Source organism: Panthera leo, chromosome B3, assembly GCF_018350215.1.
Source record: "Panthera leo isolate Ple1 chromosome B3, P.leo_Ple1_pat1.1, whole genome shotgun sequence".
In the NCBI taxonomy this organism is placed as follows: Eukaryota; Metazoa; Chordata; class Mammalia; order Carnivora; family Felidae; genus Panthera; species Panthera leo.
This window is the reverse complement of record NC_056684.1, coordinates 143,767,511-143,794,370: the sequence shown is the minus strand read 5'-3', so window position 1 is coordinate 143,794,370 and position 26,860 is coordinate 143,767,511. Positions and strand designations below refer to the sequence as shown.

At 39.9% G+C, this 26,860-nt stretch overlaps 1 protein-coding gene across 20 annotated transcripts in view; it reads right to left on the bottom strand.

Annotated features, from left to right (window-relative positions):
* RCOR1 (REST corepressor 1) overlaps positions 1-26,860 on the bottom strand; it is a 130,726-nt gene that overhangs the window by 39,722 nt on the left and 64,144 nt on the right. For 19 of the 20 annotated variants that reach the window (XR_006204092.1, XR_006204099.1, XR_006204095.1 and 16 more), the window contains one exon: positions 12,078-12,161. Coding sequence is in view for 12 of the 20 variants with exons in the window: in XM_042944366.1 (XP_042800300.1) it covers positions 12,078-12,161 (84 nt within the window). In the remaining 8 variants the exon portion in view is untranslated. Of the gene's footprint in view, positions 1-2,392; positions 2,620-12,077; positions 12,162-26,860 lie in introns of those variants that run through there. The other variant, XM_042944373.1, reaches the window with a different exon arrangement.

Here is a 26,860-nt window from a genome sequence, read left to right as displayed (position 1 = left end):
GGCCTTGTGGCCAACCGTCCAGTCCTCTGACACTGTAGTGAACCGGAAAGCCACTGGAATGTTTTGAACAGTGATTCTTGACATGTACTATGTATTTATTTGGAAGTTAAAAAATGTACTCTGTATCTATCAAACTTTCACACACAATATAATCTTGACAATGTGGACTGAACTCAAATGCCCTAAGAGAAGCGCCTGCGTGTGCTGCAGCTCCAAAGAAGGTTCTCATTCCAAGAAAGCTACAACTTGTTTTAAAATCTCTAATTTGGGGCGCCTGGGTGGCTCAGTCGGTTAAGCGTCGGACATTGGCTCAGGTCATGATCTCACGGTTCGTGGGTTTGAGCCCCGCATCGGGCTCTGTGCTGACAGCCTGGAGCCTGCTTCAGATTGTGTGTCTCCCTCTGTCTCTCTGCCCTTTCCCCACTCCTGCCCTCTCTCTCTCTCAAAAATAAATAAACATTAAAAAGAAATTTTAAAAAATCTCTGATTTGAGGGGCGCCTGGGTGGCTCAGTCGGTTAGGCGTCCGACTTCAACTCAGGTCACGATCTCGCGGTCTGTGAGTTCGAGCCCCGCGTCGGGCTCTGTGCTGACAGCTCAGAACCTGGAGCCTGCTTCCGATTCTGTGTCTCCCTCTCTCTCTGTCCCTCCCCCGTTCATGCTCTGTCTGTCTCTGTCTCAAAAATAAATAAACGTTAAAAAAAATTAAAAAAAAAAATCTCTAATTTGACTTTGCTTTTCGACACATCCTTAAATTCTGTCTGTCTAGCACGGTGTAGGTGTTAATTTTTTTCTTTATAGTCAATAGTCAACTAGCTTCAAAAATCACATCCAGCTTGATGGTCTCTGGCATTAGCTAATGATTTCCATCTATGTCAATTTTAACATGGAGATTTGTGCTTACCACGGTACCAGTTTCTCCTCATTTTTATAAAATAAAAGCAAAATGCAATCAAACACTTAAATAACTGCAAAAGCACTGATTATACATAACCTATAAAGTAGGCGATGCATAAATGAGCGGGACCATCTGTTTTCCTGATTCCCAATAGCCAACGTTACCCTGCAAATTTCTACGCCCAAGGCAAGTGCCGCCGAGTCTAGGAAATCTGCTTCTTCAGGAAGCGACCCACAGTGGGCACAGTTGTACGCTGGCTTGCCCTCTGGCTCCAATTCACCTCCTACAGCCAAGCCCTCCCTTAAAGAGAGTCAAACAACAAAAGTCATGCTCTGATCATCCCCTTTCCTAACCTATCCTCTCTCCTAAAACTGCCTTCTAAACTGTGCTCTCAGGCCACCGTTTTGTATTACATTTGACTGCACTTGCTTTGGCAAACTTTTGTTTGTTTGTTTTTCATTAACACAGTAAAGTGAACCAGACTGGGAATAAGGTCTGGCCTAACTGTATACATTTCAAAGAAAACAAGACTATCTAGTAAAAAAAAAAAAAAAAAGTTTTGAGATTTCTCGTTACCAACATGTCCACTTGGTTTTGCTAACTTTCAGCTGCTCTGCCACACAAAGTCCAGGCCCTGGCTGGGTGTACGTGTCAGGGCAGGGACAAGAGGGCAATATAAAAGTATCATGTACTGCACCCACAGCGGCGGCCCCCAGACAGAAGGCTGCCCTAAAGCCATTAGGTTGGGGCAAGCAGGGCGGGCATCCAGGGTGCAGACCAAGGGAGGGCAGCCTGAAATGGGGTGGGGAGGGTGCTCACAGATGGGAGCAGAGGGGGCAACCATGTACCTCACAATGGTGACCAGGGAGCAAAGCCGATAGGGAGATGATGTCCTATCACAGAAACAAGAGTGACTCATAGGCATCTTCATGCACATGCGTGGAATAACTGACGCAAGGGTGCAGTCGTGCCCAGATATGACAGCGCCCTGCTTAAAGGCCTAATAAAGCTCCCCGGACCCCCCGCCCCCTTACCCCACGTGCCCATAATCTCCACCTCCTTTGAGCAAGTTCAAACACTTCCGACACTGCCAATTTGACTTCCCACATTTCTTTTTCTTTTTTTTTTTTTTTTTAACGTTTACTTATTTTTTGAGAGAGAGAGAGACAGACAGAGCACGAGCAGGGGAGGGGCAGAGAGAGAGGGAGACACAGAATCCGAAGCAGGCTCCAGGCTCTGAGCTGTCAGCACAGAGCCCCACGCGGAGTTTGAACCCACGAACCATGAGATCACGACCTGAGCTGAAGTTGGATGACTGAGCCACCCAGGCGCCCCTGACTTCCCATATTTCGATCAAGCCTCCCTCTAACAGCAACAGCCTTGAGGGCATCAACTTCTCTCACCCAGAATGGATCGACACTCACTGCCTCTAGCCCTGGCTCTCCACTAAACCACAAGGCTGTCAAGAGACTTGGCACAGTTTCAAGGCTTCTCACCTCCCCAAGGACCACAGGTGTCGCAGCCAGGCAGGTCTCCAAAACAGAGCACTGCATTTTCTCCCCGCATCTTCGTACACGGACAAATACAGGTGCACAGGCATCCTTCCCCCGGTCTGCAGCACACATATGCACCTTGCCCACAAGCCAACTCTTACCCTCCTCAACATTCTACCCAGAATGTCAACTGTTTCCAATACTTCCCCTGTTTCTATCCAGGAAAATGTAGCGCTTTCTGCTGGGTCCCACGGCGGGGGTGGGGTGGGGTGGGGTGGGGGAGGGATGCTAACAGCCCATAGGAGGTGCTGGAAGCTAAAATGAGACTCCACTGTCCTCATCTCCAATTAGTGAACATTTTTCCATTTCTCTCACCATCTGCCAACCTCCAGATTCTACCACTTTTCAACCTTCATTCATTCCTGTGTCCCCTAAATCTCATGCCATTGTTTCATCAAGTAATTTTCCAGAATTATTTAATACATATACTATTTACTTATTACATACTATATATTATTTAGTATATATACTATATATATATAATAATAATAAAATCATACTGTTCTCCTCTACGCTACCTGGAATTATTTATATTTCCTCCATATGCAATGCGTCTCTACAAGGCACATTTTCTAGGCATACCCCAAAGGTCGTAGCTCTCGCTGAAGTTTCACTCAGACACAGCCCAAAGCAGCTAGTCTAGTATCAGTAATGCTTTAAGAATGCAATTATAGGGGCGCCTGGGTGGCTCAGTCGGTTGAGCGTCCGACTTTAGCTCAGGTCACGATCTCACGGTCCGTGAGTTCAAGCCCCACGTCGGGCTCTGGGCTGATGGCTCAGAGCCTGGAGCCTGCTTCCGATTCTGTGTCTCCCTCTCTCTCTGCCCCTCCCCCGTTCATGCTCTCTCTCTGTCTCAAAAATAAATAAACGTTAAAAAATTTTTAAAAAAAGAATGCAATTATAGTTGATTAAGAAAAGCAGCATATGAAGGCAGATGTGTATAATAAATGCCATCTGGGGGCGCCTGGGTGGCGCAGTCGGTTAAGCGTCCGACTTCAGCCAGGTCACGATCTCGCGGTCCGTGAGTTCGAGCCCCGCGTCAGGCTCTGGGCTGATGGCTCAGAGCCTGGAGCCTGTTTCCGATTCTGTGTCTCCCTCTCTCTCTGCCCCTCCCCCGTTCATGCTCTGTCTCTCTCTGTCCCAAAAATAAATAAAAAACGTTGAAAAAAAAAATTAAAAAAAAATAAATGCCATCTGGAGACCAGAGATCTAGCCCAAACTTGGCTACTAAGAAGCTGTGGTTCCTTAAGCATTTGACCTCACTTTTCTAGACCTCAAGTTTTTTGCATCCAAAAAAGAAGAGCCGGACTAGAGGAAATACACATACATTACGGTTTACAGGTTCATCTTCCCTTCTTTCTCCGTTAGAACATAAGCTTCCTGACTCCCTCACTCCTGCCACACACTACCAAGCACACAAAGCGCTCAATAAAAATGTGAATGAAACGAATGCTCACTAAACAAACTCAAATTCCAGATAACCCCAGTCAAGATACTTTTGGAGAGAGCTTGAAACTATGAGCCTAAACTTCACCCAGAAAAATAAATACATCAACCAGGAACACGGAAAAGAATAAAAATGGTACAAATCAGGAAACAACGGATCAATCAATGAAACAGAGTCAAGAATTCAGATGAAGACCAAAGTACACACACGAGTTTAACCTAAGTGAAGATTTGAGAAAGAATTAAATAGTTCCAGATAGAACAATGATGTAACGAGGAGAGAGGCGGGAGGAGGGGCGGGCAGAAGAAACAGAGGTGTGCGCAGTATATGGTATGTGGGGGAAGGGCTTTTTTCAGCATGACAGTATGCGAGCAGCCACAAGTAAGATTAATCAATTTAACTACATATAATTCTAAAAAACAAACCAAACAACAAATAAGGTAAGGCCTGACTGCTATGTACAGAAGAATTAACAAGTCAAGATACAGAGGTGCCCGGGAGGCTCAGGCAGTTAAGTGACTCTGTCTTGGTGCAGGACACGATCTCACAGTTGGTGAGATCGAGCCCTGTGTCGGGCTCTGCGCTGACAGTGTGGAGCCTACTTAGGATTCTCTCTCCCTCTCTCTTTGCCCCTCCCCCACTCACATGTGCTCGCGCTCTCTCTCTCTCTCTCAAAATAAACAAACTTTCTTAAAAGTTCAAAATACAAAGATGCTCAACCTTAGTAATAATTAACGAAATCCTTTTTCTATCAGTTCAGCCAACTTTAAAAAGCAATTAATATTCCCATACAATGAGGTATCACCCCACACCCATTAGGACAGCTACTATTAAAAAAACAAGCAGAAAATGGTAATTCTGATAAGGATGTGGAGATGCTGGACCCCGTGCACTGTCGGTGGGAATATAAAATGACAGCAGCCCCTGTGGAAAACAGGAGGGCAGGTCCCTAAAAAATTAAAAACTAGAATTACCAAATCCAGCAATCCCGCTTCTGAGTAGGCACCCAAAAGAAATGAAGGCAGGGTCTCGAAGAGATATTTGCACACCCACGTTCACAACAGCAGTGTTCACAACAGCCAAAACGTGGAAACAACCCAAGTGTCCGTCACCGGTAAATGAGAGACAAATGTGGCCTTTCCTCACAAGGAAGAACTACTCAGTCATAAAAATGAAGGAAATGGCACCACAGGCTACAATGTGGATGACACCTGAGGACATTTCTGCTGCGTGAAATAAGCCAGTCACCAAAACAGGATAATTCCACCGAACCAAGTGCCCAGAGGAGTCAAATTCGTTAAGTCAGAAAGTAGAATGGTGGTTGCCAGGTGCTGGGGGAGGGGGAAGTGTAGGCTTGGGTTTTTTTTTTGAGTTCAGAGTTTCAGTTCTGCAAGATGAGAAGCGTTCTAGAGGCTGGGTACACAACAATGTGAAGTACTTAAGACCACTATCCCCTTAAAAATGGTTAAGATGGAAATATAAACCAACATATTTCATTTGCTTGTTATAATTTCACAATCAAATTTACTCGGAAGCAAAGAAATGGTTAAGATGGTAAATTTCACATCATGTGTATTTTACTACAATTAAAAATAATTATTTAAGGGGTGCCCGGGTGGCTCAGCCTGTTGAGCACCTGACTTCGGCTCAGGTCATGATCTCGTGGTTCAGGAGTTCCAGCCCCGCGTCAGGCTCTGGGCTGACAGCTCAGATTCAGATTCTGTCTCCCTCTCTCTCTGCCTCTCCCCCAACCACAATCTGTCTCTCTTTCAAAAATAAACAAACATTAAAAAAAAAAAATTTTTAACAATAATTATTAATAAATTTTTTTAAAGAAAAAAATTAAGAGGAGCCTACATGGCTCAGTTGGTTAAATGTCTGGCTCTTGATTTTGGCTCAGGTCATGGTCTCAAGGTTCGTGAGTTTGAGCCCCACCTCTTCCAACGAAGAGCCTGCTCAGGATTCTCTCTCTCTCTCCCCCCCCACCCTCTGCCCCTCCCCTGCTTGTACACTCTCTTTCTCTCAAAATAAGTAAAACATTAAAAAGAATGAAATAAAAAATTAATATACCCAGTACTGGAGACGTCTTAGAAAACAGGAACACTCCTATAATGTAGAAAAAAATCTATAAATTTAAAAAGTACATACCGTCTGACCTACCAACCCCACTTCAGTGATGTTCACTACAACACTGTTTAGAAATGTTTATGAAACACCTGCATTATATGACCATTAAAAAAAAAAAGCGTGTCAGGGCTAACAGACACCCAGAACGTATTTTATCTTGTACGTACCTATTGCTTTTTAGTTTAAATGAACTATACGCGTATTATTTAGAGTGGCTAAAATCCAAAACACCGACACCACCAAATACTTACAAGGAACTCTCCATTCAAAAATGCAAAACGGCACAGCCACTCCAGAAGACAGTCTTGCAATTTCTTACAAAATTAAATGCATTCTTTAACAATCCAGCGATCCTGCTCCTTCGCGCTCACCCCAAGGAGCCGAAAACTCACGTCCACGCCAACACCTGCACATACGTGTTTACGGCAGCTTCCTTCATAACGGCCCGAACTCGGAAGCCACCGAGACGTCCTTTAGCAGGTGAACGTGTAAACACACCGCGGGCCGTCCAGACAGGGGAATGCTGCTCAGCGCTACAAAGAAATGAGCTACGAGCCGGGAAAAGACATGGAGGAAACTTAAATGCGTACTACTACTAAGTCAAAACAGCCACTCTGAAAAGACTCCACATTATAGGACCCCAACTCTCTGACATTCTGAGAGAGGCAAAGTTATGGAGAAGGTAAAAAGGTCAGTAGTTGCCAAGAGTTAGGGGGTTGGGAGGGGACACATAGGCAGAGCACAGAGAATTTTTAGGGCAGGGAAAGGATTTAGTACGATATTACAATAGTGAATACGTGTCACGATAACGTGTGCCGAAACCTACAGAACGCACAACACCAAGAGTGGATCCTGATGTAAACTATGAACTTTGGGTGACAACGATGTTATGAGCGTAGGTTCACCGATTACGACAAGCGCACCGCTCTGGTAGGGGATGGCGGGGGGTGGTGTGCACTGTGGGGGCAGAAGTATTTGGGAAAGCTTGGTGCTTTCTTCTTTTTTCAAAGTTTATTTACTTATTTTGAGAGAGAGAGAGAGAGAGAGAGAGAGAGAGAGAGAGAATATACATGGGGGAGGGGCAGAGAGCGAGGGAGAGGGAGAATCCCAAGTAAGCTCTGGGCTGTCAGCGCAGGGCCCGACATGGGGCTCAATCCCACGAACCGTGAGATCGTGACTTGAGCCAAAATCAAGAGTCGGACACTTAACCGACTAAGCCACCCAGGCACCCCAAACCTCTGTACTTTCTGATCAATTTGGATGTGAACCTAAAACTGCTCTAAACATTACATACATTTTTGAAAATGAAAAGAATATAAAGAAATAACAAGAAATAATGCATTTGCCCCTTAGCCTAGGAACTCTACTTCTAGGGATTTATCCTAAAGAAATAAGAACATTCCCTACAGCTTTTTTAAAAAGCTTAAAAACCAAGCAACAGACTCTTTACTCTAGAGAACACACTGACAGTTACCAGAGGGCAGGAGTGGGGGCACGGGTCAACTAGGTGACGGGATCAAGCAGTGCACTTGTGGTGATGAGTGCCAAAAACTTAAAAAGATAAGTAACTTTTAAAAAGAAAGAAGAACTGAAATACTACAAACATCCACTTATGGAATGAGGAAGTCACAGCAATGAAAGGGCCAGTGCAAGTGTGGCACTGTAACACCGCCACATGGTGACAGGTGGCAGCTACACTCGTGAGCAGAGCGTACAGGGTTGTCGCATCACCATGTTGTCCACCTGAAAACTAGTACAACGCTGTGTATCAACCATACTTCAGTTTTTTAGGAAGATCAAATTATGGGATACCCATACCTGTTCTTTAAAAACTAGGCAATAGTAAACGTGTTGAGATAGAACAGAGTCCCAGATATACCGTCAAGAACAAATTGTTGAACTCATACTTTGTGATAAAAAATTTATATATTAATTAATATGTATAAAAATATTAGGAAAAGCATATATATTATACACAGTGACTATGAGAGGGCGTTAAGTGTCTACATTATACATTCTGTATTGTGTGAAATTTTGACAACAGCATTTATTTTAATAACCACAAAATCCTTTTGTAAACTTGTGGTACCCCTAAGAGGCACAGCTCTACCTAAACAGCCACCTGAGAAGAAAGAAAACACAAGAAAAACCAGGGATCTGCAGACATCCTTAGATGAGGGACACCTGCTAGCCATCTATATATGTTCCAAATCTCCTACCTACAGAGTCAGAATCAATGTTGGACAGCCAAGACTTTCACAGTCTTTGAAAATAAAGAAGAAAGGAAAGTAGAAAAAACTTCTATTGTGACACTATACTGTGGAGAAGGGAGTTGGGGGGAATGATAGGTGTGCAAACGGAAAAAATTATGTATACGTGTCTGCAATCACACTTCAATCACATTTTAAGGCCTATGATTAGATGACTAGCCAAGAACTAGATGATTCCCAAAGCTCCACAAATGGGAGCCTCCTAAGAGGAACCTCACTCACATCAAGATGCCACGTCATGTTCACATCCTCACACTTGAGCAGTTTGGCAAGTTCCCATTAACCCACATTCCATTCCTAGAGCTCTATCTTAATACTAGAAACGCAATAAAACAAACAAAAAACAAAAGAGGACAAAGCTCTAGGATTCAGTATTTTACTACAGCTTTCTTTTACAACAGGCAACAAATCCGAAACAATACACTTTCAACAGAAGGGTAGATACACTTCCATATCCATGTGATGACAGAACAGCGCAGGGTTATCTCACAGTGTGGGAAAAGCTCCGGTCAATATTCGGGCAAATACAGAGACAAAGACAAACCCACACATGGAGAAACACCATCATATCCCTTACAGGACAGAAGAGGAAACAAAGAGGACTGGAAAAAATCCCAGAGCATTTAACAACACTTATCTCTGGGTAATGAAATACTGTGTGAACAGTTCCTTCTTTGTAAGTTTCTGTGTCTTCTGAACTTTCAACAATACGTGAATGTTAACTTGTATACTGGTTTTAAAAGTCATTTTAAAGGCTTACATTAAAACCACAAATTTATTTTAGGCAACAGCATTGTTTAAAAATCTACTAACTTTGGGGCGCCTGGGTGGCTCAGTCGGTTAAGTGTCTGACTTCGGCTCGGGTCATGATCTCATGTTCTGTGAGCTCAGGCCCCGCGTCGGGCTCTGTGCTGACAGCTCGGAGCCTGGAGCCTGCTTGGGATTCTGTGTCTTCCTCTCTCTCTGCCCCTCTCCCAGTCACACTCTGTGTCTCTCTCTCTCTCAAAAATAAATAAACAGTAAAAAAATTAAAAAAAAAGAAAAAAATAAAAATCTACTAACTTCATATTCTTATCTTTTCTTCTAGGTCTAGAAAGAATGAGAAAATATAAAAATTAAATTCTGACTCCACAGATGTCAACAGGTAATACATGAGCAAAAGGCACTGATCAATGGTGAAATGAAGTAACAAAAGGACAGTGGCCGAAATACAGAACACCGCGACTTAACGAGCTCTCCCTGAGAGAGGCACTCAGAGCATGAACCAGGGTTCATGACGTCAGCAAACCTAGATAACGCTCAACCTCTTACTGTGTCAGTTTCCCAAACCTCTTTGACTTGTGGAACGCCAACTGTAAAACGGGGACAAAAATGTCCTCGAGTTATTGTGAAGTGTGAATGCATTTAATGCAGTGCTTGGCACAAAGACTCAACAAATGCTCACGATTCTGGATATTCAGTTCTGGGCACCAACATTTCAAATGGACACTGTGACCAACTGTAACGTCTGGGAGTCCAAGAGACGGAGACACCCAAAGAGCCAATCGTCTAGAAAAAACCCAAAGCGACGAGGCAGGTTGAACTTGGACTAGGAGGGTAAAGGAGGTGGGATGGCCGGAACATCCAAAAGACTCATCTGGAAGATTTCTGTAGCAGAGTTCAAGAAAACAAAGCTTTAAAAATTACAGGGAGGAAGATTTCAGCTTTCTGTTAAAAAGAACATGTTCAAAAATGGAACTGATCGCTTTTTAAGTTAATGCAAGGGCTCAAAGGGGAAATAAACAAACAGGAAATACTTAAAACGTCCTCCCCAGCACAGCAAAGACATCAGAAATGCCAATACCCTTCCTTCTGCTATTCTGTTCTTCATTATAAACTCATTAAGCAGCAGCCTGATAGAGGCAAAATTAAGATACTCTTAAAATCAGATCAGACTGAGATTATTTTATTACTGTTAAATTCACCATTACTAAGAGTACTTGAACTTCCCGTGTTCCATGGAGGGTACTATACAAAAGAAAAGAAAAAGAAAGGGAAGGGAAAAAAAAAAAAAAAAAAAAGATCCTTCTTGGTCAAAATTAAACATGTTTCTCTACCATATGAGCTCTCTGCACCCTGACTATGCTGACACGGATACTGAATACACAAGAAGAGATTACTGAATATGTATCATCTCTCACACTCGTTTGGCAGTGGAAACCTATCAACACTTATTTTAATACCGGAACACACACTTCGGGAAATCCTGATCAAAGCCTAAGAATTTGAGCCTTCACTCACAATTTAACAGTTTCCTGACAACATTTAGCACTGGTGACTTTCCAAGTCCAACCCCATTTCAGAGCACTGATTCTTAACTGACTCTTGTCAAAGACCCCTTTGAAAATCCAATGTCCTTTTTCTCCAGAAAAATGAACACATACCAAAAAACTTTGCATGTGATTTCCAAGTTTACAAATCCCCATAAATTCTACCTATGAACCCCCATTGAAAAATTCTCCAAAAGGAGATTTAGTTTTTCTTCCACTTAAGTTATGAAGAAAATAAAAACTTTGGGGTCGCCTGGGTGGCTCAGTCGGGTGAGTGTCCGACTTCAGCTCAGGTCATGATCTCACAGTTCGGTTCATGACTTTAAGCCCCGTGTCAGGCTCTCTGCTGCCAGCACAGAGCCCGCTTCGGATCCTTTGTCCCCGTCTCTCTCTGCCTCTCTCCAGCTTGTGCTCTCCCTTGCTCTCTCAAAAACAAATAAACATTAAAAAAAATTTTTTTTTTAAAAGAAAGAAAAAATTTGAAACTGCCAGAGACTTATGGCAATGTCTGATACAAAATTATTTTTGCTGATATTATTTGAGCAGAGGCAACAGAAAAGCTGAAAAAGCAAACTTTGAATATACACTTAATATTACTAGTAACTATAGGACCCCAACAACGCTCCCCAATAAAATCCAAAGTAGCTCAGTGTATTCATCCCAATACAACTTTAAGCTCATAAAACAAAGAGTCAATTCACAAGTTCTTCTAGTTAAGTTGAAGTCTTACAGTATAAAGCCTGTTTCCAATAACATATTTTTGCCCTTTGTAACCCCTCCAATTAGAAATGTACGGATCTGTAAATTCCCAGCTGGGGGAGTTATACACCACGTTATAATTTCCTTTCCACTCTGAGCCTTTCCTCCTAGTTACTCCAGTATTAGCCTGTACAGCATTTTGGATAAAGTAAATTATGAAACCACTGGTTAAGAATTTTAAGCCCTGGGGCTCCTGGGTGACTCAGTCTGTTAAGCGTCCGACTCTTGATTTCAACTCAGGTCATGATCTCACAGTCTGTAAGATTGAGCCCCACATCGGGGCTGACAGCTCTGTGCTGACCGGAGCCTGCTTGGGATTCCCTCTCACCATCTCTCTCTCTCTCTCTCTCAGTCTGCCTCTCCCCTGCTCACACTCTCTCTCAAAATAAATAAACATTAAGAAGAAAAAAAAAAAATTTAAGTCCTTATGACAGGCCACAGTAAAGAAATGCACACTGTCCGGGGCGCCTGGGTGGCTCAGTCAGTTGAGCATCCGACTTCAGCCGCGGTCTGAATCTCACGGTTCTGCGAGTTCAGGCCCCACATTGGGCTGGCTGGTGTCATTGCAGAGCCCGCTTTGGCTCCTCTGTCCCCCTCTCTCTGCCCCTCCCCCGCTTGTGTGCTCTCAAAAATAAACATTTAAAAACAACAAAGAACAAAAAAACAACTTTGCTTTAAAGAAGAAAGGTGAAAAATGAAAGTGTTCTAAAACTTACGTTTTGCTTCTGATAGATTCTGATTAGGTGACCAGACCAGCATGCCAAGATTGTCTCGTTCTTGACTGCGTCTCGCTAGTTTGGCTTGGTAGAAATAAAAAAGAAAATTATTATAATTTAACAGACATAACAAGTGATGATTAACAGCACCATTCTGATCTTTTCATCCTCGGAACATCATGACATCGCCCACCCTTTACTGAGACCTGCCCCAAGGAAACCTGCACCCTTACCGTCACAGGGTGAGGGGGGCTCTGAGTCTGCCCAAACACGTCTACTTCTAAGTCTTTTACTGATTTAACAAACAGGTTTACTACTCTCATTTGCTCGGTGAGGAAACTCAACAGGTCATTTGGTAGAAGGAGGCAGAGACAGGACTGCATGGCTACAGTGCCCAGTGGTTAAATTGCTACACACCAGGATGCCCGGCCGTCAGACACGGGGTACCCAGGATATCCGTATTCTTCCCGTGTGCTTTGAATACCCTTATCCTTCTCTGCCACAGTAACTTTTTAGGGACTTGACAACAGGAATCCAAAGATTCTTTTAACTACTATATTAAAAAATAAGCATTAAAAATACTTAACCTGAAAGCAAACTAAAGTGCATTCAAATTCTTAAAACTCTATGATACAAAATAGAAGACCAAAGGTTTACAAGTGCCAGGTGCTGAGCTGACATGTATAAATGGATTAACCACAAACAACAGTTATATACTACAACAGAGACATTTAAAATGTTATCTTCAAAAAAAGGAGAATAAAATAAAATGTTATCTTCAAAAGATACAGAGGACTCAAGACACAAGAGGCTTACTAATCTCACTAACCCTTGCACTGGGTAGGCCCAAACTCATTCATTCTAAAGGTATTATTCTTACCTTTTTGTTTGTTTGCTTAAATAAATTCCTCTAAGGATATGAAAGTTATGGACTCCGCTCTCTAGAAAAAAATCCCAATGAAATAGAAACACACACACACCAATATAAACACACTTTTAGAAAATTCATAAAGCCTGGTTTAAGAATTCTTGTCTTTATGACACTGCCAGGTATCTAATCTTTTACTTAATTTTATCTGTCAATGTGTTCTAGGTTTTATAAAGAAAGAATTCCTATACTTTTGGTAAAACCTATGGGGCAGTTACTTGAAAGAAAAATGACAGGGTGGTGGGAGGGAAAGAACCAGAGTGGACACTGCAAATCAGGCAAAGTGGGAACAGCGTGTGAAGGATACAGAGACAGGAAAAGGAGAAAAGAGATGCTCCCCTTGGCCCCTGAGGACACCTTTTTATATGTATATAGCTCAGTGTTACTGCTACACATAATCTAAAAATGAAATACAATCAACAAAGATGAGGACCCCACATGGAATACAGTCTTGCTGTATTTTATTTATTTATTTTAAAAATTTTTTTTAACGTTTATTTATTTTTGAGACAGAGAGAGACAGAGCATGAACGGGGGAGGGTCAGAGAGAGAGGGAGACACAGAATCTGAAACAGGCTCCAGGCTCTGAGCCATCAGCACAGAGCCTGATGCGGGGCTTGAACTCACGAACCGTGAGATCGTGACCTGAGCCGAAGTTGGACGCTTAACCGACTGAGCCACCCAGGCGCCCCAATCTTGCTGTATTTTAAATAAAAATCAGAAGTCAGAACAGAAATAAAAGGAATCCGCATTGGAAAAGCAGAATTAAAATGGTTTTATTCACAGATGATCATTTGTGTAGACAATCTACAGAATCTACAAAAAGTTACTCAAAAAATGAGTTTTAGCGAAGTTGTAGGAAATGAGATTGATAGTTTTAAAAAAAGGTAAAAATCAAAATAGTTAATAAAAATCAAAATTAAAGAATATCTCTTTCAGGGGTACTTGGGTGGCTCAATCAGTTAAGTGTCTGGCTCTTGACTTCAGCTCAGGTCACGATCTCACGGTTTGTGAGTTTGAGCCACACCGGGCTCTGTGCTGACAGCTCAGGGCCTGGAGCCTGCTTTGGATTCTGTGTCTCCCTCCCTCTCTGCCCCTTCCCCACTTGTGCTATCCTCTCTCTCTCAAAATATAAACAAACATTAAAAAAAAAAAAAAAAGGAACAAACTGGAAAATCCACCTGAATCAAACTAATTATAAAGATTCAGTAATTAAGACAGTGTGTGGTCCTGGCACACAGGGAAATAAATTAACATAACAGGAGTCCAAAAACAGAACCGCACATATAGGACCAACTAATTTTCCTTCCACAAACGTGCAAAGGCAAAATTCAATGGAGAAAAAGAATCTGTTCAACAAACGATGCTGGAACAAGTGGATATTCATATTAAAAACAAAACAAAACAAAAGAAAACAAAACAAAACAAAACAGGGGCGCGTGGGTGGCTCAGTTGGTCAAGCATCCATCCGACTCCTGATTTTAGCTCAGGTCATGATCTCACAGTTGGTGGGATCTTTGTCGGGCTCTGCGTTGACAGCGCAGAGCCCGCTTGGGGTTCTTTCCCTCTCTCTCTCTCTTCTCCTCCCCTTTTCTTTCTCTCTCTCTCTCAAAATAAACATCTAAAAAAAATCAAATGGATCCATACCTTACATATACAAATATACAAAAATTAACTGAAAACTGATGACAGAACTAAACGTGAAGCCAGAAGTTATAAAACTACTAGAAGAAAACATGAAAAAATCTTTTGAACTTAGGTTGAAAAAGTTCTTAGATACAATGCCAAAAGCACAATCCATAAAGGAAAAGATTCATAAATTGGACTTTATCCAAAGTAAGAACTTCTACTCATCAAATGACCCATTTAAGGAAACAAAAAGCCAAGCCAAAGACTGAGAAAATAATTACAAATCACATATCTGATAAGGCCTTGTATCCAGAATCTATAAAGAACCCTCAGAACTCAACACAAAGAAATAATCATACTGTTAAAAAATGGGCAAAATAATACAGAGAAAGACAAATATCATATGCTTTCACTCTTATGTGGATCCTGAGAAACTTAACAGGAACCCATGGGGGAGGGGAAGGGGAAAAAAAAAAAGAGAGGTTAGAGTGGGAGAGAGCCAAAGCATAAGAGACTCTTAAAAAAATGAGAACAAACTGAGGGCTGATGGGGGGTGGGAGGGAGGGAAGGGTGGGTGATGGGTACTGAAGAGGGCATCTTTTGGATGAGCACTGGGCATTGTATGGAAACCAATTTGACAATAAATTTCATATATTTAAAAAAAATGGGCAAAAGATTTGAATAAACATGCCTCCAAAGAAAGTATAAGGATAGCAAATAAGCACACGGAATGTAAAGCTATTAAAAATCAGTAGTCATTAGAGAAAGGCAAATTATTTTTTTTTCAAAATTTTATTTAAATTTGTTAATTAACATACAGGGCAATATTGGTTTCAGGAGTAGAATTCAGTGATTCATCACTTACATACAACCCCCAGTACTCATAACAGGTGCCCTCCTTAATACCCATCACCCATCTAACTAACCCATCCCCCACCCATGTCCCTCCATCAATCCTCAGTTTGTTCTCTAAGAGTCTCTTATGGTTTATTTAGCTCTCTCTTTTCTTTTCCCCTTCTCATATGTTCATCTGTTTTGTTTCTTAAATTCCAGGTGAGTGAAATCATATGGTTATTTCTCTGACTGATTTATTTTGCTTATTAGCATAGTACAGTCTAGCTCCACCCACATGATTGCAAATGGCAAGACTTCATTATTTTTGATGGCTGAGCAATATTCCATCACACACACACACACACACACACACACACACACACACACACACACCACCTTCTTTATCCATTCATCAGTGGATGGACATCTGGGCTTTTTCCATAGTTTGGCTATTGTTGGTAACGAAGAAAGGCTAATTAAAACGATTCAAGATACCAAAACGTACCTTTAAAAAGACTAACAATACAAAGGTTTGGCAATAATGTGGAGAAACTAGAACTTTCATGTACTGTTGGTCAGAATGTAAAATGGTGCCATCACTTTGCGGGGGAGGGGATCTGGTAATTTCATAACTAAAATTGTGGTATAGCCACTCAATGGAGTAATTTTTCTCAGCAATTTTTCTTTTTTAAAAAAAGAACTATTTAAATAAACATAAATGAATCTCAATTATGCTGAGTGAAAGAGTTAAAGGAAGGGCTAGAAAGAATTCTGTAGTGCTGGACAGGTTTGATGCGTAATAGTACAAGCTCACAGTTTTCAAGGTCCCCTGAGAGAGCACCGATGCAATGACAGCCCAGCAATAATGAGGACATGAGCACACCCAGCTCCCAGATCTCGATTCTAAACACCATTCTCCAATAAAAGAAACCAGGTCTCCTTGGAGAAATGGTCGATTCCAGGACTATGACAGGAAATCTACAAGAGGACCATGAAATATCTTGTTATGCCAGGAGGTAAAAAAGTGTTCAAAGAATGATGGGATCTGCCTCCTCCCTGGCCAAATCTAAAAACAATGTAAGTGAAAATAAATAAATGACAGCAATAAAATAACAACCTGTGAGTCCATATTAATATAAAACAAAAGGACAGATTAAAAAGGGAAGTCAAATGAGGCCAGAACAACCAGGTCAAAGTTGGAAGGTTCACACCACTCACTATTAAGTCTTCATGTATAAAGGAATAGTAATCAAGACAGTGTGGTATTGGCAAAACACAGGTACACAGATCAATGAACAGAAGGCAGACCAGAAATAGACTCATATAAATATGGTCAATTGATTTGTAACAGAGGTGCAAAACAGCAATTCGATGGAGAAAGGATTCAATTCAATACCCTTTCAACAAAGAGGATTTTTCACAACTGGATCTCCATATGCACAAAAAAAAAAAAAAAAAAAAAAAAAGTGAATCTGGGGATGCCTGGGTGGCTCAGTCGGTTGGTTAAGTGTCCAACTTTTGGCTGAGGTCATGATCTCATGGTTCCTGAGATGGAGCCCCACATAGAGCTCTGTGCTGAGAGCGCAGAGCCTGCTTAGGATTCTCTCTTGCCCTCTCTCTGCACCTCCCCTGCTTGTACTGTCTCTATCTCTCTCAAAATAAACAAACATTAGAGAAAAAAAAAAGTGAACCTCAACCTATTCCTCACACCTTAGAAGAATTTTATTCAAAATGGATCTCATATATACAAGTAAAACCTAACATGATAAATTTTTTAGGAAAGAAACGAGAAAATCTTCATGAACTTGGTTCAGGAAAAGAGGTCTTAGATATGACACCAGAAGTGCAATCTATAAAAGTTTAAAAAATGGTAAATTGAGCTTAATCAAAAACCTTGAAACTTCTGCTCTACAAAAGAAACTGTAAGAGACACTGTAGACTGTGAGAAAACATTTACAAATCACATATCTGACAAAGAACTTGTATCCAAAATGTATAAAGAACTTCAAAAATGCAGTGAGAAAATAACCCACTTTCTAAACAATGGGCAAAAAATCTGAACAACTACTTCACCAGTGGAAAATATACAGATGGTATGTAAGCACATGAAAAAATGCTCGAGATCATTAGCCATTAGGAAAATGCAAATTAAAGCCACAATGAGAAATTAACACATACTCTATTAGAATGTCTAAAATAAAAGAAATGGACAATACCAAGCCCTGACTAGAATGGAATATCTGAAACTCTCATACAGAAGAGCTAGTGTAAATGCCAAATAAAATGACAAAGCCAGTCAGGAAGAGTTTTGCAGTTTTTATAAAGATGCAATGATATTTAAAAAATTACTGACCCAACAATCAATCACATTCTTAGGTACATACCCTACAGAATTGACATATGTTCACAATAAAGCTTGTATACAGTATTTACAGCAGCTTTATTCACAACTGGTAAAAACTAGCAAGGTGGGGGAGGGGACCCAAATGTCCTTCAAAAAGTAAATGGATAAACTGTGGAGCATCCACACGTGGAATACTGAACAGCAATAAAAAATAAACTACTGATATATGGCCTTATCTCCAATTCATCATATTCAGTGAAAGAATCAGGTCTCCAAAGGTTACATATAATATGATTCCATTTATATAACATTCTAGAAAGGCAAAACTATGGAAAAAGATCATTGTTCCAGGGGTTAGAAGTAGGAGGAAGGCTAAGCACTGTCCAAGGTAATTTTCTCAAAAGATTAAACTGTTTTGTATCCCAACTATGGTGGTGGTGATGGGAAACTATGCTCGTCTTAACACTCACAAATATGTACACCAAAAACTAATCCATTCTGCTGAGTCTAAACTAAAGAAATAAATATGATGAAAACAAAGCAATGTCATTAATTTCTGGATAGACACTGATGTCTGCTAACGGTGCTAACTCTGAAGCTGCTCTCTTTGTTTAAAGTTGATTGCCAAGTTTTATAAACCTTACAAAATAAACCCAGACTTGGACATGTGGGTGGCTCAATCAGTTAAGGCTCTGACTCTTGATTCTGGCTCAGGTCACAATCTCAGGGTTGTGGGATTGAGTCCTGTGTTGGGCTCCACAATGGGCATGGAGCCTGCTTAAGATATATATACATATATTCACTCACTCACTCACTCACTCATTCATTCATTCATTCATTCATTCTCTCTCTCTCTCTCCACCCACCCCCCCCAACCTCCACTCGCACACTCTCTCTAAAAAAGAAAAAATAAGAAGCCCAGACCTGACTGAAAGTAGAAGGTAACTGAAATTACAAATGCCCGTGAAGGGGAAGAAAAAAGAGAATTCACACTAGTAGTGAAAATGTCCATTTGTACAACCCCTTTAGAGAGAAAACTGGCAGTGTGTGATAAAATAGAAGTGTGGATACCCTGCAACACAGCAATCCATATCTAGGTATAATATATATAGTAACAATGTTTTTCAAAACTGCAGGTCAGACCTATTGAAGTTAACCTATTGGGTCCTAATCAGAATTTGTTTTCAAAGAATTAAGAATAGAAAGCATCAGCATGTTGCTTCATTATGTACATAAACTTTGGTGAAGATTTCTTACACATACACACACATTCCCCTACTGGTTTGGTTCTCTGGAGAACTCTGATATGGACTGTTACCACAGGCTTGATTATGGTTCTGAAATATAGGAAAATTTTAAAGGTCTATCAACAGGAATTGGCTAAGTCATAGTTAGATGCAGTCAAAGGAACTAAATACAGAATATAAAATTCATCAGATATACAGATATCAATAATTTTGATTATAAAAAGTGATTATAAAAAGTTAAATATATAATACCACAATGTAAATATTAAAAATATAAACACGACGCTACATGTTATGAGGGGTATATACATTTAAAGTATAAAATCTGCATGATAAAAATATTTAAAAATCAGGTAACAGCCACTCTAAGAGTGTGATCTTGCTTTGGCTAGTTATATGTAATGCTTCATTGCTTTCTGCGAATCTGGGTGGTCGGGAGGCAAATATTTTCTGAGTTTTTATGTCGAAAATTGTGCAACATTTTGTGAAATGGCTTTTTAAAAAGTCTTCACTGGGTGATATGATGTTACCTAACACAGTGCTGATGTTCCAACTGGAAATCATCTTGTCCCACACTAAGGGGGAAATACTCTTGGCATATTTTCTGTTCTGCCCCGAAACTGAATTAGTTCTCATTCCCTAAGGCTTACTGCATTTGTTAACTGCTTGAGACCAGAGCCATCAATTTACATTTATATTTTACATTCTCCCAGGAGTACTAGGGTTCCAATTCCTGCTCATCTTCTCTAACACTTGTTATTATTGGACTTTCTGATTCTAGCCAGGGAGTATGAAGTAGGGTCTCATTGTAGTTTTGATCTGCATTTCTCTGATGACTAATGATATGGAGTATGCTTGATATGCTTATTGGTCACGTGTGTATAATCCTTGGAGAAATATCCATCCAAGTCTTTCACCCATTTGTAAAATGGATTATTTGTCTAGAATGATGGGAATATAAAACTGCATGGTACAGCCACTTTGAGAGACAGTCTAGCAGTGCTTCTAAGGGTTAAATACGGTTAGCATATAACCTAGCAATTCCATTCCTAGGTATACGGCCCAGAGAAATGAAAACATATACCCACATGAAAACTCATATAATGGGGCGCCTGGGTGGCTCAGTCGGTTGAGCATCCGACTTCAGCTCAGGTCATGATCTCACACTCTGTGAGTTTGAGCCCTGCGTCGGGCTCTGTGCTGACAGCTCAGAGCCTGGAGTCCACTTCAGATTCTGTGTCTCCCCCTCTCTCTGTCCCTCCCCTGTTCATGCTCTGTCTCTCTCTGTCTCAAACAAAACAAAACAAAACAAAACAAAACAAAACAAAACTCATATACCAATGTTCACAGCACCATTGTTCACAACAGCCAAAAGGTGATAATGATCCAAATGTCCATCGACCAATGAATGGGCACATATTTGACTCTTGAAAAACAAGGGGGGTTAGGGGTGCTAATCTCCCATGCAAAAATTTGGGTATAACTTTTGACTCCCTCCAAACGTAACTAGTTGTAGCCCCCTATTGACTGGAAGTCTTACTGATAATCTAAACAGTCAATTAACACATAGTTTGTATGCTGTGTGTATTATACACACACACACACACACACACACACACACACACTGTATTCTGACAATAATGTAAGCTAGAGAAAGAAATTATCATTAAGAAAATCCTAAGGAGAAATATTTACAGTACTGTAAAAAAAAAAAAAATCCTCATATAAGTGGGTGTGTGTTCAAACCCATGCTGTTCAAGGGTCAACTGCATAGTATATCTATATGATGGAATATTATGGTGCCATAAAAAAGAATGTAGTACTAATCCATGCTCAGTATGGATGAAACCTGAAAACATTATGCTAGGTGAGAGCAGCTAGTCACAAAAACCCCACATACTGTATAATTCCACTCATACGAAATGTCCCAAATAGGCAACTCTACAGATCAATGACTGCCAGAAGGTGTACGATACTTGGGAGAAATGGGGAATGACGGGGTTTCTTTGTGGGATGAGAATGGTCTAAAATGGACTGCAGTGATGTTGCACAATTCTGTGAAAATACTGAAAACCACTGAATTGTATATTTTAAACAAGTGAACTGTACATTTTTTTGTGAATTAGATCTCAATAAAGCTATTATAAAAAAACAAGTGAGAATTCTTGTTTAGTTGCTTTTAGCATATGTATTTCTTTGCCAATAAATGAATTAAAAAGTAAAAATACAAACTGTAGGTACAACAAACCACCTTGCAAATTTAAATAGTGGCTAACTCAAGGGAAGAGGTGAGGCACTGGATTGGGAGGAAAAATGGGATTTATGTTTGGCTCCATATATTTCCTTACTGTTTGGATTTTTTTATCATAAAAATGCATCCCAGTACTGCATCTGCAATCACATTTTCTTTTAAAGAAAAACATTAAGGAAATTCATGTAAATTCTGTGAAGAATCATTTCATAATGACAATTTTAGCTCTTATGTTTCTCTTTCCCTAAAAATGGGAAAACCTGCACAGATTAGTTACAAAAACTAAACTAAATGTATCTTCAGAATTCAAGAACTCGGGACTCAACAGGGACATCCGTTATAATGGAAATAAAGTAAAGAAAGCAGTATCACACTCAGTTTCAGTTAAAAAATAAGTGGGCAATAAAGAAACAACTTTAAAAACCTGTAACTAGGAGCGCCTGGGTGGCTCAAGTCAGTTAAGTGTCCAACTCTTGATTCTGGCTCAGGTCATGATCTCACTGTCCTGAGATCGAGCCCCACATCAGGCTCCACACTGAGCATGAAGCCTGCTTGGGTTTCTCTCTCACTCTGCCCCTTCCCTGCTTGCACATGTGCTCTCTCTCTCTCTCTAACAAAACAAAACAAAACAAAACAAAACAAAACAAAACAAAACCAAACCCCTATAACTATAAACCAAGACTATCCCCTTTTTACACTCCTTGGCCTAGCAGAAGTGGGAGGAAAGCTAACTTTCCTAGAGGATTAAGCTCTCAGATTGCCACAAAAGGATCAACCAAGATGATCTCACATTCAAAGATGACAAATACTCAAAAAACAAACAAACAAACAAAAGTACTATTAGTGAGAGTTTGTAGATACTGTAATTAACAAATACAGAATTATAAATACATATGAAATGTTTAAGAAACAGAAGTTGGAATGAGTAAGCAACAAAACACCATCAAAAGGGGCACCTGGGTGGCTCAGCTGGTTAAGCGTCTGATACTTGCTTTTGGCTCAGGTCACGACCTCAAGTTTTCATGAGTTCGAGCCCCCACATCGGGCTCTGCGCCGGCAGTGGGGAGCCTACGTGGAATCCTCTCTGCCCTTCTCTCTCTGCCCCTCCCCCACTCATACTGTCTCTGTCTCTCTCAAAATAAATGAATAAACTTAAAAAGTAAGAAAGCATTAAAAAATTACAAGATTTAAAAAAGAACCAACTAGTACTTTAAAAAAAGAAAAATCATCCAAACAAAAAACTCAATGAATAAATAAAGTAGCAGGGAAGATGAAGTTGAAGAGCTATAAAATCTAAAATATTATTTATAATACAACACAGAGATAAAAACATAAGTATGAAAGACAGGTTAAGAGTTGTGGAGGATGGAAAAAGATTAGCCTATGTCTAATCAAGGTCCCCAAAAAAGGAACAGATATCAGGGGGTAATATTTGAAGCAATAAAACCTAATAATGTTATAGATATGATGAAAGACACGAATCCACAGACATAGGAAGCATGTCTACCGAGCAGGATGTATAAAAAGAAAACCAGACCTGAATCCCATTAAGGTAAAATTAATAAAATTAAAGTATTCCAGAGGCAAAAAGGGAAATTTTAAAAATTTTCTGAAACAATTTCTTATAAAATTGGGCTTTAAACTACCTCATTAGCTAGCAATTCAATTCCTATCTATTTACTCAAGAGAAATATTTACCCACAAAAAGAATGTTATTTCTTTTTTTTTTTTATTTTTTTTTATTTTTTTTTTTAAATTTTTTTTTTTTTCAACATTTATTTATTTTTGGGACAGAGAGAGACAGAGCATGAACGGGGGAGGGACAGAGAAAGAGGGAGACACAGAATCGGAAACAGGCTCCAGGCTCTGAGCCATCAGCCCAGAGCCCGACGCGGGGCTCGAACTCACGGACCGTGAGATCGTGACCTGGCTGAAGTCGGACGCTCAACCGACTGCGCCACCCAGGCGCCCCAAAGAATGTTATTTCATAACAGCCAAAAACTAGCAACAACCCAGGTGTCCATCAACAGGTGCGGAATAGAGGCACAATCGCACAAAGGAATGCTACACACAGAAATAAAAAGGGACAAGCTGCTGATACAAGCAACCACGTGAATTAGAAACAAAATGAAGAGCAAAAAAAAAAATACAAAACAAAATAAAACAAAAATAACCCAGACACTAAAGAATGTATGCTGTGTAAGTGTATTCATATGAAATCCATATTAATATGAAGAGTAAAATCCGTTACGCGGTGGCAGAAATGAGAGTAGATGGTAGAGAAGGGTGGTAACTGGCAAAGGGTCCAGGAGAACTAGGTGTGCCAATGGAAATGTTCTTCCCTTTGTCTGACGTGTTAGATACGTAGGAACATACAACAGTCAAATCTCACTTAACACTTAAGATCTATGCATTTCATCGTGTGTCAATTATACCTAAAAAAAAAAATCTTTAGTAAAGGTTGATATGAATTTTAAAAGTCTGAGAGAAAAAGATCACCTACAAATAAAATGACAGACTGACAGTAAATTCCCCAAAACACCAAAAGCCAGATAGAGTGGAATATCTTTCAAGTGCTAAGAGGCAATCTTAAGAACATATCTTGCAAAACTCTCAGAAATATGGGCAAACTACAAATGTTCTCACATACACAACAACTTTGGGACATTTTTACCTTTTGTTCAGGGGAAAAAAAAAAAATCCTGAAAGGAAGGTTGATATTCAAAGAAGAAATGGTAAGTAAACAAGATTTTTGTAAACAATGCCTATAAAAAATAAAAATAATGTCCAATTTAGGGGGTTTTGCAAAAGAACAGAACTAAAATTCTGGAGATTAACACCACATAACTGAGGGGTAGTGAATCAAAGCTGAACCATTCTAAAGATGAAAGATTAACTTTAGATTTTTAACTTTATTTATTCATTTTGAGAGAAGGAGTGTGTGTGTAAGCAGGAGAGGGGCAAAGGGAGAGGGAGAATCCCAAACTGGCTCACGCTAATGAACCCTGTTAAGACTGTGACCTGAGGGGCACCTGGGTGGCTCAGTCGGTTAAGCATCCGACTTCAGTTCAGATCATGATCTCGTGGTTCGTAAGTTTGAGCCCTGCATCAGGCTCTGTGCTGACCACTCAGAGCCTGGAGCCACCTTCTCTCTCTGCCTCTACCATGCTCACGCTCTTTCTCTCTCTCTCTCAAATAAATAAACATTTTTAAAAATTGGGAAAAAAAAAAAAAGAAAAAAGACTGTGACCCGAGCCGAAATCGAGAGTCGGACGTTTAAGTGACTGAGCCACCCAGGCACCCCAACTTTAGATGTTAAATTAAGTGCGTACAGTAAAACTTCAAGAATAATTACTAAAAGTTAGTGTATATAAACTTCTAAACCAGTACAAAAAAGAAAAATGAAAGACACCTTAACAAAATAAAACTTAAGGGTAGGACAAAGGAAAGTTAAATGACACAATTGTAATTTTATATGGTCCTAATGAAGAAGCATCAAAATAAACATGGTAAAAATTGATGGACAAATGGGAAGTTGACAAATACATCATCATACTGGGAGATTAATACATCTGTTGACAGTCCAAACAAAAATTAAAAGATACCTAAGACCTAACCAAGTGAACAATTTTTATTTATTGGACATACTTTGAAGCTGCATCTAAAAATTAAAGCATAAAGTCTTCTCAGGCAAATTTTACAAAAATGACCATGTACAAGGCCTTTATGGCTTAAGGCTACTCTAAACACATTTCAAAGAATAGGTAGAATATAGACTACACTGTGTAAACCACAATGCAATTAAAAGTCAATAATTATGGGAATGCAAGCTGGTGCAGCCACTCTGGAGAACAGCATGGAGGTTCCTCAAAAAACTAAAAATAGAACTACCCTACGACCCAGCAATGGCACTACTAGGCATTTATCCAAGGGATACAGGTGTGCTGTTTCGAAGGGACACACGCACCCCCATGTTTATAGCAGCCCTATCGACAATAGCCAAAGTCTGGAAAGAGCCCAAATGTCCACCTATGGATGAATGGATAAAGAAGATGTGGGATATACATACACCACGGAGTATTACTCGGCAATCAAAAAGAATGAAATCTTGCCATCTGCAACTATGTGGATGGAACTGGAGGGTATTATGCTAAGTGAAATTAGTCAGAGAAAGACAAAAATCATAGGACTTCACTCATGAGGACTTTAAGAGACAAAACAGCTGAACATAAGGGAAGGGAAACAAAAATAATATAATAACAGGGAGAAGGACAAAACAGAAGAGACTCATAAATATGGAGAACAAACTGAGGGTTACAGGAGGAGTTGTGGGGGGGGAGGGGCTAAGTGGGTAAGGAGAAGTAAGGAATCTACTCCTGAATCATTGTTTCACTATATGCTAACTAATTTGGATGTAAATTTTTAAAACTAAAAAATTAAATTAAAAAAAGTCAGTAATTAAAAGATAAACCAAAAATCTTCATATATTCAGAAAAGATAAAATACTCTTAACATAATCCTGGGTCAAGGAAGAAATCTTGACAAAAAAAATTAAAGTCACTTAAAACTGAATAACAGAACACTATAAACTTATGGGAACCAACGGAAGAGGTTAACTTACCAAAAAAGTTTACAGTGTGAAATGCTTATAATCAATTATAGAGGCTAAGAATTACTTTGCTAAGCATCCAACTTAAGAACATGAAAAGAACAATAAAATAAATCCAAGGAAAGGAAGACAGCAGAGAGCAGAAATTAATGAAATAGAAAACCAGGCTATAAAGAGAGGATTAACAAAAACCAAGGCTGGTGTCTAGAAAAAGCGGATATAATAGACTAATATCAGCAGAATTAGAGAAGGTACAAATAATTTTAGCAATCACAAAAGTGGATAGAATTCTAAATCCATTAGAAATTAAGGATAAAAACATTATAAACAATATTCTGCCCAAATCTGTGAATTAAGGCAAAAGGACTGTTTTTGTAGGACACAATATATGCATTATCCTCTTGGTACTAGGAGCAACTGTTAAAAAGGCAATGCTCTAGGGGCACCCGGCTGGCTCAGCCCAAGGAGCATGCGACTCTTGATCTTTGGGGTTTGAACCCCATGTTGGGTATAGAGACTACAAATAAATAAACAAACAAACAAACAAACAAACAAACAAAAACCCAGAATTGGATAGATTATTATTATTCATCGGTAGGAATCAATAAAATAATAAAGGAATACAAGGGGTGCCTGGGTGGCTCAGTTGCTTGAGCATCTGACTTTGGCTCAGGTCATGATCTCACGGTTCATGGGTTCAAGCCCTACATCAGACTCTGTGCTGACAGCTCAGAGCCTGGAGCCCGCTTTGGATTCTGTGTCTTCCTCTCTCTCTCTGCCCCTCCCCTGCTCATTCTCTCATTCTCTCTCTCTCTCAAAAATAAACATTACAAAAAAATTTTTTAAATTATTTAATTTTTAATTATTTAATTAAATAAACATTTAATTATTTATTAAATAAATAAAAATAACATTAAAAAAATTTTTTTTGATTGGTAAAT